This window comes from Miniopterus natalensis, chromosome 15 (genome assembly GCF_054644295.1).
Source record: "Miniopterus natalensis isolate mMinNat1 chromosome 15, mMinNat1.hap1, whole genome shotgun sequence".
NCBI classification, from domain to species: Eukaryota; Metazoa; Chordata; class Mammalia; order Chiroptera; family Miniopteridae; genus Miniopterus; species Miniopterus natalensis.
This window is the reverse complement of record NC_142095.1, coordinates 23,709,304-23,724,279: the sequence shown is the minus strand read 5'-3', so window position 1 is coordinate 23,724,279 and position 14,976 is coordinate 23,709,304. Positions and strand designations below refer to the sequence as shown.

The 14,976-nt window shown below is 34.9% G+C and overlaps 1 protein-coding gene across 1 annotated transcript in view; it reads left to right on the top strand.

Annotated features, from left to right (window-relative positions):
• TOPBP1 (DNA topoisomerase II binding protein 1) overlaps positions 1–14,976 on the top strand; it is a 41,617-nt gene that overhangs the window by 233 nt on the left and 26,408 nt on the right. Inside the window, exons 2-9 of the mRNA XM_016224367.2 lie at positions 1,750–1,884; positions 3,567–3,710; positions 5,030–5,211; positions 6,301–6,497; positions 8,354–8,533; positions 9,293–9,462; positions 11,377–11,540; positions 11,684–11,931. Of these exons, the coding sequence (XP_016079853.2) occupies positions 1,750–1,884; positions 3,567–3,710; positions 5,030–5,211; positions 6,301–6,497; positions 8,354–8,533; positions 9,293–9,462; positions 11,377–11,540; positions 11,684–11,931 (1,420 nt within the window). The remainder of the gene's footprint in view (positions 1–1,749; positions 1,885–3,566; positions 3,711–5,029; positions 5,212–6,300; positions 6,498–8,353; positions 8,534–9,292; positions 9,463–11,376; positions 11,541–11,683; positions 11,932–14,976) is intronic.

The window sequence follows — 14,976 nt, the reverse complement described above, 5'->3', positions numbered from 1 at the left end:
GTAGTCTCCATTAACATAGATATATTATTGCTACATATTTTTGAATTAATGTAAGTATATCACTATATATTTTGGGGTGCTTTAAATCTGTTATGATATTTCTATTGAAAGTGGCAGACCTGCTATTCTTGGGAATTAAGTTGCCCTGTACTGGTTACAGTTCATTTTTTGGTTAGTAGGTGAATTGTTAAAAGTATATTTCACTATGCATAGTGTAATATGGGAGAATCTAGGGGTAGTGTGGAGCCTTGCTGCTTACAGACCCCATGCAACATCAGCATGGCTTGAGTTTGTTATAAATGCAGAACTTGGGCCCCAACTCAGACTTACCAGTTAGAATCCTCAGTGTGAGTTTTGTGTACATTCAAGTTTAAGAAGCTCTGTTGTAGCAGGGTTTTCCTTCAGGTTTACTCATTCAGCAAGTAATTATTGAGTGTCCATGTCTGATAAGCACTGCTCTAGTACTGTACTTGGGATACATCAGTGATCAGAGCAGGCAAAGATGCCTACTTTCTCAGAGTTTACGTTCTATCCTGGCAGGAGATAGACATTAATCATACCTGATAAATGAGTAAACTATATAGTATGTTACAGTGTGCTAAGTGTTATGGGAAGAGAAAAGAGCAAAACAAGTTAAGGGTCTGAAAGGTGTTTGTTGGGGGAGGAGGAAACTGGAAGGTTGAGTGTGATCGGGGTATCCTTTAGGGAGAAGATATTTGAGTATACTTAAGGAGTTGAGATAGTTAGCTGTGTGGATACCTGGTGAAGAGGGTTTCAGGCAGAGGGAAAACAGTCCCCTGGGAATGTGCTTGCAGTGTCTAGCCAACAGTAGTGTAGCTGTAGTGTGATGAGCAAGGGATGAAGAATTATTAAGGGATGCTTCAGGGAGTGGGGCCTTGTGGGCCATTGTAAGGACTTTGGCTTTTTCTTTCAGTAAGATAGAAAGCCACTGGAGGGTTTTAATCAGAACAATGGCATGATCTGATTTAATCATTTTTAAAGGATCATGGTATTTATTTAACATAAGGACTGCAAAATTTGTTCAGAAAATATTTGAGTGCTTACCAGGTGTCAGGATATGGTGGCAAACAAGATCATGAAACTTTTTTTTTAAGGGAGAGAGACAAAAACTCTGTATATGTACATAATATCAGTGTTATTTCTTCATAACATAGACTGGAGGGAAAGGGTATTTTAGAAAGTGTGATAAGGAAAGGCATCTCACAGGAGGTGACAGTTGACCAGGTCTGACTGAAGCGAGGGATCGAGTCTGGTGAAGACCAGGCGGTGGGAACAAGAGCAGAGCCTCTGAATGAGGTCATGCCTACCTTTTTCGAGTTGTAGCAAGAAAGCTGGAGTGGCTAGAGAAAAAGCAAGGCAGGTGAGAGGTAGAAGTGAGGGCAGGGAGATGGGCAAGGGCCAGACTTTATCGTCTTGTAAGCCATCATAAGAAATGTGGATTTTATTCTCAGTGTGCTCAGAAGCCGTTGGAATTTTTGAGCAGAGAGTTACATGACCTGATTTATACTGTTTAAAAGATTACTTGCTGTTGCATGGAGAATAGATTTCGGGCAAAGGAGGGAGAAGGAATCACTTTAGAGACTTTTGCAGAGGTCTGGGTGAGAGGTGATGGTAGCTTCCAACAGGGAAAAGGCTAGATTTGAGATGGATTTTGAAGGTAGAGTTCATAGGACTTAAACTGCAGGTGACAATTTCAGGTGCAATATTATTTTCATTTTTTTCTTTCAGTCAATGAAAGAGTTCCAGTCAGAAGAATATCTTCAGATTATTACAGAAGAAGAGGCCTTGAAAATAAAGGAGAATGATAGATCACTTTATATCTGTGACCCTTTCAGTGGTGGTGTCTTTGATCACCTCAAAAAGGTTTGCTAACTTATAATGTGTTCCTTCAGTAGTGTGTGTTGGTTTGTTTTTGCTTCAGTGACGTGAGTTCTTTATTGATCATGAAGTATTATGCAAATTATGAATACAGAGGAATCTGGTTTGGGGAGACCAGAATATTTTTAAAGCCTAGTTATGGTATAATAAGCTTTTGTTAATATGTAATTTTTATATTTCAGGGGATTTAACTTGGCTTAGTATAAGTGAACCCTATAGTAAGGGAACATTTTATTTTTTAATTAATTTTAACCCATACACATTGGTTTTTAGAGGGGGAGAGAGAAAAAAACATCTATGTGAGAGCATAACATCGATCAGCTGCCTCCTGCACACTGCCTACCTGGGCATGTATCCTGACCAGGAACTGAACCAGCAACCTTTCGGTGCACAGGATGATGCCCAACCAACTGAGCCACACCAGCCAGGGCAGTAATGAAGCATTTTAGTGATGGAGTTCTATTGTACTTAAACTCGGTGTGATTGCAGAATATTTCAGGGAGAAATAAAGAGTAGGAAAGACCTCAACATAATGCTTGGTTACTTACTGTCTTTCCTGTGTGCTCTTGCAGGTAGAATTTTACTACCTGTACCTTATACAGACTCTGAAAAATCATATGCTAAAAGGAAGCATTTTGGTGCTGATATAGCAGTGAGCCATCTTAATTTCTTTTTGTTGATTCTAGAGTCTACTGACTCATTACTTTTTTGGTGTCTGGACAAGAGAGAAGCATTGAAATAAAAGTAAACGGGCTGTAATTCCATCCAGATTACAAAGAAGTGATTCTTGTTTGAAGGAGAAGAAAACATAGAAGAGTAGGTAGATACAGTATCTGTACAATTTATGGGAGGTCTGTGCCCACTTTTGCCAAAAGCATTGTTGGTCTTACCCTCCTTTTGGAAATAACACTGCTTGTTAGATAGAATCAGTAGCATCAAAAACTCAATTTTCTTTTGGCTGATCAAGAGATAATAATCGTTTACCCTGTAGATATTTAAATCAATCGTGTCACAGAGACTTTCACAACTATAGGCTTTTTAGCGTGACTTGAATGTACTGGTGTTAATTATCAATGAAAATGAAAGGTCATTTAGTAACCTGCAGTATCTTAAAAGAAGTCTTTGTGGGTCTTCCTTGGAAAGACTCAGTTGCAGACAGAGTATTTAATAATTAAAAAACAAATGTAGAAACTGCCCAGGATTATATGTTTTTTGTGGTGATATAAGAGGTATTTTAGAGGGGGGTTATTTAGGCTTAAAACTTTTAAACTGCTTCATTGATTGAATGCTTCATTTGAAAAGTATATATGGATATTTCCTAATTATTATAGCATAAGACTTTTACTCATACCCCCCTATTATTAACATTGTGTTTGTTTCAGAGATTAAAATTTCAGTGGCAATTTTAAGTGAGTGTGGCTCTTGGAGCTTATTTCTTTTGATAGCCTACATTGTTTGATTTGCTTTTATGTGTATGCATGTGTGTATTTAATGAGTGGTGTATCTGAGAAATTATCTAATGGTCTTTTTTTCTTTTCTTATAACAATTTGGTGATTTTTTGTGTGTGGTGGTCATCAACTTCTATAAAGAATTGGTAAATATTACAAAATGTAATTTTATAAGACTGAAGTTCTTTCCCTACACTAAACTTTTTCTTTTTTTATAGCTTGGCTGCAGAATTGTTGGTCCTCAAGTAGTCCTATTTTGTATGCACCACCAGCAATGCGTCCCAAGAGCTGAACATCCAGTTTATAATATGGTTATGAGTGATGTAACTGTATCTTGTACAAGCCTGGAAAAAGACAAAAGGGTAGGTGTTGAGGAATATGATCAATATGCCTGTATTTCCATACTTAATTTTTCAGTTTAGAATATAATTTGAAAGACCTTACACTTGGTGTTTTTGACTTATAATAAAGTCAGTGTACAACAACGTATATCTTTTTTATTTTTCAATAAATTGGATACAGTGGAATTTTTTTTTTATTGAAAACTGGCTAATTGAAGTTTTTGTTGTTTCGAATATTTTATTGATTTTTAGAGAGAGGAAGGGAGAGGGAGAGAGAAAGAGAAACATCAATGTGAGAGTGCAACATTGATCGGCTGCCTTCTGCATAACCCCTCCTGGAGTTCAAGCCCACAACCTGGGCATGCGCCTTTGACCTGGAATTGAACCAGCAACTTCCTGGTGCACGGGATGGCACCCAACCGAGTCACACTGGCTAGGGCTGTTGTTTGTGGTTGGGTTTTTTTTTTTTTAATTTAAAAGGAAACACATTTTACCTATATAGTCAATGAATTTGTTTTTGAATCACATTTTTCCGCCATAGATGGAAAATCCTTAAAAAAAGGATTTTGAGATATATAATACATGTTATATATGTAACTTACATATTTTAAAATATGTATGGTAAATTAAAATATATTGTTTATCATAGAAGTAACATAGTGCCCTGGCTGGTGTGGCTCAGTTGGTTGAGCATTGTCCTGTGCACTGTAAGGTCACTGGCTCCATTCCCAGTCAGGGCACATGCCCAGGTTTCAGGTTTGGTCCTGGGTCTGGGTGCATATGGAAGGCAATTGGTTGATGTTTCTCTCACATCAAGTTTTCTCTCTCTTCCTCTCCCTCTCTTTCTCTAAAGCTAAGTAAAAACATTTTTTTAAAAAAAGCAACATAATTTAATGACTTCATGGAGTTAAAAGAGATAAACCTAGAAAAATAATGTATAAAGGTTATTTAAAAATTTATTTATGCCCTGGCTGGGTAGCTTAGTTGGTGATTCTCATGCCAAGGTTGCAGGCTTGATATTTGGTCGGGCACATATGGAAAGCAACCAATGAATGCATAAATAAGTGGAACGACAAATTAGATGTCTTTCTCCCTCTTTTCCTCTCTCTCTCCCTCTTCCTCTCTATCTAAAAATCAATAAATAAAAACTGAAAAAAATAAAAATTTTTTATAATTTATATTTACCTTACTTCCAAAATGTAATTTGGTTATTTAACTTTATGATAGTGAGAAACATTTGTGCATTCAAGCTAACAGCAACAAGATATTTATGGGATATTGTATAAAAAAGTAGAAGGGAAGTTGCTTTAGTATTAATATATTTTCTCTTGGGACTACAGGAAGAAGTTCATAAATATGTACAAATGATGGGTGGACGCGTATACAGAGACCTTAATGTATCAGTAACTCACCTTATTGCCGGAGAAGTTGGTAGCAAAAAATATTTAGTTGCTGCAAATCTAAAGAAACCAATTTTGCTTCCTTCTTGGGTAAAAACACTGTGGGAGAAGTCACAAGAGAAGTAAGAAAGACATTTAGATATTTTCTAGATTTGAAAAAGTGATACATTCAGTCATTCTGGCTTATCGTGGGCTTTCATGAGGGAGGTTTTATGGTTTCTCCTTGGATTTGTCATTCAGGGACAAAAATGGGGTCATTATTTTCTTCAGTGAAGACAAAGAGTGGAATCTAGAAGCTTTTATTGGGGTAGCAGTTGATAGGTGGAACGGGTGTGGGTTTAACACTAGTTACAAGGTAAGAAATTCTTTGGTAATAAAATTGTTTCAGAAGTAATGTTTGTAGAATAGTTGGGGAAATCTTGCATTGCTTTATCCTTCAGTACTGTGCCCTGTGTTAATGTGGAGAGCCAGTGAGCCATTTTGGAAGTTTATTCCCTTCCAAAGTGGGTATATGTACTGAATGTGATCAGTAAGTATTAATTGAGCTCATTTTATGTACCTGGCCTGAGCTAGGCAGTAGGTATATGGAGTGAGCGAAACAGGAGAGCATCTCAGCCTGTGAAGCTTAGAGCCTATTTCAAGGAAAGAGTCGAATTTCCCCTAAAATCCCTGTTTGAATTAAATAGGGATATATCCAGTCTTTCACACCATCAGTACATCCTAATCATGTCTCCACGTTGGCACCCTCATTCCCAGCCTGACTGTTTCATCAGCACATCTGCCTAGCATGGCAACAGAATGACAACGGTATTTTTGTTGGTTTCTGCCCCAAATTATTTATTATTATTTGTATAATAAAAGGATACAGATTCCGTATTTCTAGTAGGCAGCCAAAGTAGAGATTCAGACTTAAAAATTTTGGAAAATATACCACTTTGACCAGCATGGACTCGAGTTAATGAAATGTTTTCCCTTAAAACAGTTTTGAGAGACTCTATCTGAAACACTACTTTTTATTACAGACATAGTGCCGAGCTAGGTAGCAGTTAGTGTAATTCTGAGTGTGTCTGTGAGTTCCCCTTAAAAGTAATTAAGAAAATCTTAAAAAATGAAAGCATTAGTGATACTGTTTGTCCTTATTCTTCTGGAAAATTTTAAACTGGTATATTTAATATGTTCATTTTTTCCTTTTTATCATTTGTTTTCCCCAGTACAATAACTAGATATACTGATATAAACATGGAAGACTTCAAGTGTCCTATTTTTCTTGGTTGCATAATCTGTGTGACTGGCTTGTGTGGCTTAGAGAGGAAGTCAGTTCAGCAGCTCACAGTTAAGCATGGAGGTCAATATATGGGACAATTGAAAATGAATGAATGTACACACCTCATCGTGCAAGAACCAAAAGGTAAAACTATTTCCCAAATGGGTAAATGCAAAAATTTCTCTACTTTTTAACATTTTGAGATTTTTTTTTTATAGAATAGCTTTTGCTTCTGACATGTCATAAATCTAGTATGATATTTTTCCCCCTAAAATCTTACAAAGATAATTTGGGTCACAGTCTGTAGAAAAATTCCATTACTGTCTTAGTGTTTATTCTGGTCATTCAATAGATATAAAAAAAAAATTTACAGTGGTGTTTTATCTAAATTTATTATCCAATCTTTTGTGTGTTTTTTTAAGTCCCCTACAGTTACCAAATACTTAAGAGACAAGAAATTTGGATGGATAACAAGAAAGCTAGTAGATGTAGCTGAATTACATTTCTTTCTTTAATGACATGTTAAAGGCTTGGCTCAGTTTTTAATTGAATGAATCAGCTTTAATGAATGAACTATAAGTTTTAACTTGAAGATATGCTTTGCAGAAAATGGGGCAGTTAAAAAAAGAAAAATATATTACCAATAAGAAGAATTCCTTAAAATTGCTATTAATGTTGGTGTTCTATAACCTTTATTCTGGAGGATATTTTTTACCAATACCCTTGAAATATATTCAAGTTGATGAGAGAAAATTTTATTAATGTTTTTATTATCTCTTATTATATCTATACTGTGTTTTCCTCAGCTACCTAGATAGGAAATAAAATTAGAAAAATATTGTTAAAATTGGTAATTGTACTTAAGTCAGAATTTTGGGTATGGCTAATTATGATATTATGATTGTAAGTAGAGTTGGTAACTGCTATTGATATTTTCTTACTCTGAAGGTAGTTCATTTCTTGGCTCTCAAGCATGTAAAAAAAAAAAACACCTTTCACATTATTTTTTTTATTAGATGTTGACCTTAATTTCTCTATGATACTGGTTCAAAATACATTGTGTTAAAATATTTTTAAGGCAATAAAATGTTCTATATATGTGTGTGTGTGTATATATGTTTTTTAAGGTTTTTTTATTGATTATTAAGGGGAGAGAGAAACATTGATATGAGAGTGAAACACCGATTGGCTGCCTTCTGCACACCCTCCACTGAGGATCGAGCCAGCAACCCGGCATGTCCCCTGACTGGGAATAGAACTGGCAACCTTTCAGTGCTTGGGATGATGCCCAACCAACTGAGCCCCACCAGCCAGGGCTATGTATTTTTAATATAATTTACTTATCTATCTGCATATTTATCCTGGACTTCAAGTAGAATCTGATGACATCGGAGTAGTCTACTCAAAAGCTGATATTTTTTTATATTGCAAACATTTGCAATTTTCACAGTTGTTTTATGCAGTCTTATTAAAATGATGTGAGTTAAACCTACGTTACAGATAAAGAAACCGGTTTAAAGAAATTAAGTGATGCCTGCTGGGCGTGGCTCAGCAGTTGAGCATCGACCTAGGATCCAGGAGACCGCGGTTCCATTCTGGGTCAGGGCACATGCCTGGGTTGTGGGCTTGATCCCCAGTCGGGGGCGTGCAGAAGGCAGCACATCAATGACTCTCATCATTGATGTTTCCATCGCTCGCTCTCTCCCCCTCTCTCTAAAATCAATAAAGACATATATTAAAAAAAAAAAGATTAAGTTATAGAGGCTATACTGAAACCAAGTCTAATATTTCAGTTACCCCATAGTTGCCTCTGTCTCTATAATTTTGTAAGAGATACACCTCCTCATATAGCATATGTGTATATTTAAAAGTGAGAGTAATTACTGGTAACTTTAATTTTGTCTCAGGTGGGTTTTTTTAATAACCTATCATAAATTTGAATATTTTTGCCAAGACAGTTTAATGATTTGCATTTCTCTCTTTCATAATGAACATGATAGGTCAAAAATATGAATGTGCCAAGCGATGGAATGTACACTGTGTGACCACACAGTGGTTTTTTGACAGTGTTGAGAAAGGTTTTTGTCAGGATGAATCCATATACAAGACAGAGCCTAGACCAGGAACAAACACTGTGCCTGATACTTCAACTCCTGCTGGCCAGATCAACACAGTTAATAGTAAGTCCCATTGGGATTAAAGTAAGCTATCAGTTTTCTGTGTAAGACTTGGTTTGTTAATAGGATCAGTGAAATATAGTAGGGAATTCCATCTTTTCTTGCTCTACTCCCAGGCATAATTGTATAATAATGTATAATTATTATACATTAAGCATATTATACAGTTATGCTTCCAGGTATAATTGTATAATAATTGAATGAAAAATTAGTTCAAAACTCCTGATACTCCTTTTTATAATGAATGCATACTTTCTTTCATACCTTGATATAATGCAGAAAATGATTAAAGAAATTAAGAATACTAACAAAGACTTAAAAACTTAATTTTTTAAAACTTGACTGATGTGCAAATATTAGTGCATTTCCTTTATTAGTTTGCTGCAGTTGTTATAGATCATTTCATACAAAATTTAAAACCGTTTCTATTTTGTAGGTTACATGTTGGCAATTTGGCAAGTATTTATAAACTTTTTTTCAAATATAAGCTTACTGGACCTAAAGCCAGCAACTTCACATTTTTATTAAAAGCAAGCCACTGTTAAATATATTAAATAGGTTTTCATTTAAATAAAATATGAACCTTAGTTTTATCTTCACTTTTTATACTCTGCCACCAAGATTTCAATAAAAATACTTGAATCTTAACTTTGGAGGTTGTTCATAGCCCTGTGTGTATAAGAAAACTTTAATCTGTAGGAAAACATGTGATCACAGTTATTTTATTGTCATAAAGTTATTACATCTTTGTTTAATATGTAGGTCGTACTCTTTCAGATGTCAGTCATATTTCCAACATCAGTGCAAGTTGCGTAAATGAATCGATATATAATTCCATTCTTCATAGCAAAGTGGAGCCTGCGCTTGAAAATCTAGAAAATCTGGATGTCAGTGCATTTCAAGTACCTGAAGATTTATTAGATGGTTGCCGGGTATGTCTTTATTGTGTAATAATTGCAGTAAGTAACAATGTACATCAGTACTTCCTAATCTGACTTTGAAGACCCTTCAGGGTTGGGCTTGTTCCTTAATCTGCATAAACCCTCCACACCAGCTAAGCAGATGCACTTATTAGGCCATGTCCATCCTTTTAACTGTCAGGGTCCCTCTGCCTGGGATGTATCTTTGGGTCCCTCTGCCTGGGATGTATCTTTATCTGTCATCCTTCAGAGTCTGTATCTGTTTTTAGCTCTTCTCTGAACCCTCCTAACTACATTAGACTTTCGAACTACTGTATTTTGAGATCTCTTAGTGGATTTTTAAGTGTTTATAATATGCTAGACACTGTGCTAATCATTTCCTATATATTATTACTATGTTGTGTATAATCTCATTTAATTCCCACAAATAACTCTAAAATGGATATTATCCTGAGGCTGAGACTTAAAGGATTAAAATTCTTGTTCAGAGTCTTAGACCTCAAGTAACTAGCCATCTTCTCCAAAGCCTGTATTTCTAATCATTAGACTCACCGCTTTGTTTAGTATCTCTTGGGCTATTTAATTTTTTAGTGTATGAATAGTTATAAGTGCCTTAATGGAAACATCATATGCTATAGATCTCCTAGAGCGGAAAATAATATATTCCTACTTGTAGAATGAATAGGCTATGTATTAATTCTCAATGAGTAGCAAAGATTTAACCCTGTTTTATTGTTAAGAAAGGAAATTGAGCAAGTTACCTTACCCTTCACTTTTAAAACTTATCAATTTACTGGCAGAACAGAAAGCTTCTTATATAATCTTTTGTCCTAGACTATACTAATTCTGGACATGACTTTTATTCTTTACTTACAGGAAGTGTGTATTTCTAATTTTTTTAAAAATGCATTCTAGTAATGGAAGTTATTTGGTTTGGGATATAAATGCAGTTAGAATAGATTTGTTCTTAAGAAGTTTTTAAAAGATGTAAAATACGCCGGCCGGGCGTGACTCAGCAGCTGAGCATCGACCTAGGATCCAGGCGATCGGGGTTCAATTCCCGGTCAGGGCACGTGCCCGGGTTGCGGGCTCGATCCCCAGTCAGAGGCGTGCAGGAGGCGGCCGATCAGTGACTCTCTCATCATTGATGTTTCTCTCTCTCTCTCTCTCCCCCTCTCCTTTCCTCTCTCTGAAATCAATAGAGATATATTTAAAAAAATAATAATAATAAAAAAATAAAAGATGTAAAATACAGATGAAAAAGAGTTTTATATTAATTAAATTGGCTTAGATACATATATAGTTAAAAATAAGTTATTGTATAAGTATTATCCACAAAGCAGTGCTCATCTCGACTTGAATTTTCTTGTGTAATTAACTCTTTGAAAAAGATATCTTGATTTATAGGTAAGGAAATTAGTTTAAAGAGCCTAAGTAACTTGCCATGGTCATGTGGTTAATCATCGGCAGCTGAACCAAAATTTAAACATAGATTTTCTTAATTCAGGCATTTAACTCATTTCTATATTTTTAAATTTACAAATAGTAAAATTTTTAAGAAGCTGCCTTTGTTTTAGAAATTGCTATGCACTAATATTCAGAAGATAATTTAATTCTGGCTTTTATTTAAAAGAATCAAAATTATCAAGTATCTATTGTGAAGGATAATAATGCAATGGTATTATGAAGAAGTGATAAAGATCAAAATCTCAGAATTATTAAAAAAGTCAAAGTTTCAGAATATACTCCTCAATATATCTCATCTTTTTTTTTTCTTTTTTTCTATCAATATATCTTAAAATGTACATAAGAGTTGTCTTTCTTACACACAGTAGATTTTGGTACATATTTTTAATGTGTTACTTATGAGAGAAATAAAACATCTTCCATGCATTAATCTAAAGTAAATATTTTCTTTCTTTGCAGATATATCTTTGCGGTTTTAGTGGCAGAAAACTAGATAAACTGAGGCGGCTTATTAACAGTGGAGGTGGAGTTCGATTTAACCAGCTCAATGAGGATGTAACTCATGTTATTGTGGGAGACTATGATGATGAATTGAAACAGTTTTGGGATAAATCAGCCCACAGGTTTTTTCAGTTTTTAATTTACAGCAATTTCTACTCTAATAATTTTTCTTAAAATTGCATGTACATGTAATTTTGGAAACTGCATGGCAAGTGGGATGATAGTCTTTATAGTTTAAACTAACATATAACTCTTATTTTTGTAGGCCTCATGTGGTGGGAGCAAAATGGTTGCTAGAGTGTTTTAGTAAAAGTTATATGCTTCCTGAAGAGCCATATATCCATGCTAATTACAAACCAGTGGAAATTCCAGTTTCAGATCAACCTGAAAGTAAAACAGCCCTTTTAAAAAAGAAGAACAGCTTCTCCAAGAAAGACTTTGCTTCTGCTGAAAATCATGAGCAAGCTGATGAAGATCTACTCTCTCAATATGTAAATAATAACAATATAGTAGGTAAGAAATAGTTTATTAATATTTATAGTTATTAGGAACTATTTTAGTAGTATCATGTACATGTGATTTTTGCCAGGTTTTTTAGATTTTTAAGTTAAACCTTTTCCTTTGCTTAAAGTTTTATGTTGGTTACTTTTTTATTTTGAGAGTACATTTACTAAAGCTGGGGACAGTGAAACAAGGAAGGGCTTAGAATAGAAGCAGCAGCAGGAGAGCCCAGGCAGGGCTGCTTTGGCTCACTGAAAAGTCCAAGAAAAGGAGCCTTGGGGACAGGTTTAGGTGGGTTAGCTTGGGATGGAGCTGCCACTGCCTGTTGCTCCCCTGGTTGCAAGTCTCCTGGGGACCCTTAGAGTTCAGGAGATGTATGCCTGAGAGGGAAGAAAAGCGTGGGTATGCTCCCTAGAGGGAGAGAGCCTGTTTATCACTTTTTCTAAACAGGCAAAGCTAAGAACCCTCTGACCCCTTTTTTCTTTTCTCAGGAGCTTCACTTTTATCTGTTTTATGTCTGGCATCACTTGGTTTGTGTGAGTTTGTAACAACATGAATGTTTTTGTTTTTTAATTACAGTTTACAATCAGTATTATTTTGTATTAGTTTCAGGTGTATAGCATAGTAGTTAGACAGTCATATACTTTGCACAATGATGCCCTTGATCTTTCAAGTATCCACCTAGTACCATACATATTTCAGTATTACTGACTGTACTCCCTATGTTGTTCTTTACATCCCCATGACTATAACATTTTAACCTTGTAACAAACGTCTCTTACTCTAGGTTATTGTGGTCTTTAGTGCTGCATTGAGGACTACCATCTTAGTAAGTAGTCTTAGTATGATAGGGAAATTTCCAGTGAAGAGTAGTGAGCAGCATATCTTCTTTTAAAAAAATTTTGCAGTATTTAATACACCCAGAAAGATATACAGAATAGTACGATTAGTAGCCATATCCTACTCTAGCTTTAAAAAAAAGAATATTCTACTATGCCTGCGAGTCCCTCCCCATTTTTTATAATTTACAACCTGTGTAAACAACATATATACACTTTCATTTTGTGTATATTTTAACTTATATAAATAGTAGATCTTATATACTCTTTTCCTGCCCTCCTCCTTGAAATATGAGAATCATCTGATCCAAGTAACCAGTTATGAATATACTACACTGCTATATGAGCATACTATAATTTGTCCATTTTCCCACCAGTGGACATTTTTATTGTGTCTTTTCTTTGCCACTGCAAACAGTACTGCTGAGATTGTTCTTATGCATGTCTCTGCACATAAGCAAGAATCTTTCTAGGATGGGCATGGTTGATTCTTGGGATATATATTTATATAATGCAAATTGCTTTGTCTTACCACTTTACACTAGAACAATAGTAAGGGTTCCTGTTGCACATACTTTCAACATTTAGTATTTCTTGTAAAGGCTTGACATTTTTGCCAGTTTGATGGATGTAAAGATCGCAATGTGGTTTTAATTTCATACTGATTACTAAAAGGTAGAGCATCTTTTTTATGCTATTTGGGTATAATATTTTAAAGTAGTTGAATTTTTCAATCTATTCTTTTGTGGTTGTGCTTTTCTATTTTTTTATAAGTTTTTCTACCCTGGGTCATAAAGTTACTCTTTTTTTTTTTGTACATTGCTTTTATTTCTGTTATTTAATCACAGAACAGTTTTCCTTAACAGAACACTAGGAATTTTAAATTCGGGACCTAAGACTACTGTCCTCCCAAGAGGAGCTGCCATGTTAATCTATCCCTGGGACGGACTTACAGGTGGTCTCTGTGAGTAGCGCCCCCTGCGGTTGTGCAGCACACATCCTGGCCTTGGAAAGTCTAGCTACTTTTGGATTTCAGACCTCTCCCCACCACTTGCTGTTGGGTTCATGCTGTTTTGGAGACCCTGAGCTGTTTTGAGGGAGAACAGCCTCAGTATATCACTATTAAGTTGTTCCTTACATATATTTTTTATAAGTCTTAAACTTGTTCACATGTCTTCATTCCACGTGGAGTTGATTTTTGTATTTGATGTGAAGTATTCAAATTGTATTTCATCCATGTGGATAATCACTTGTTTTCAGTACTTTTTATTGAATTAGCCCATTCTTCACCAATTAGCACTACTGCCTCTGTCATTTATTAAGGTTCTGTCATGTGGGGATCTGTGTTTAGGCATTCCATTTTGTTCCATTGAGATACCACACAGATTGTCTTATTATAATAGTCTTGTAGATATCTGAGGTGAAAAGACTCCAGTTTTCTTTACAAAACTGTGAACTCTTCTTATACTTTTGCTTCCATACAAATTTTTAAAATTAGTTTGTCAATTTGCACAAAATCAATATGGGAATTTGGTTGCAATCATATTGAATTTATAATTTGGAGCAGAATTGACATCTTTACAATGAAAAGATCTTCCTATCCATGAAAATAGATGGATATGTCACTATATAATTTATTCTTTTTTAATGTCTTTTAATAAATCATAATTACATTCATAAGATCCTAGACATGCTATGTTAGAGCTGTTCCTAATTTCTTGCTTTCTATCTATCTTATATTTATTCTTTTTGACATTTTAATTTATATCTCTTAAAATTACACTTTTGAACTGTTTTTCTGGTATATAAGATAGGAGTATTTTGAACATTGATCTTAAGTCTCATTAAATTGAACTTTTCTATAGAATATTTTGGATATTGCATTTTTTTAAATTGTGGTAAAATATATGGAACGTAAAATTTACTATTTTAACCATTTTAGGTATACAATACAGTGGTGTTAATTATATTCACATTGTTGTGCCACCATCATTATCATCCATTCCAGAACTTTATCTTCCCAAATTGTAACTCTGTCTTCATTAAACAACAGCTTCTCATTTCTCCCTCTACCCAGTCCTAGACAACCTCCATTCTATTTCCTATGAATTTGACTATTCTGGGTAGCCGATTTAAATAGAATCACGCAATATTTACCCTTTTGTGTCTGGCTGAATTTACTTAGCATAATGTCTTCAAGATTCATTTATGGCCCTGG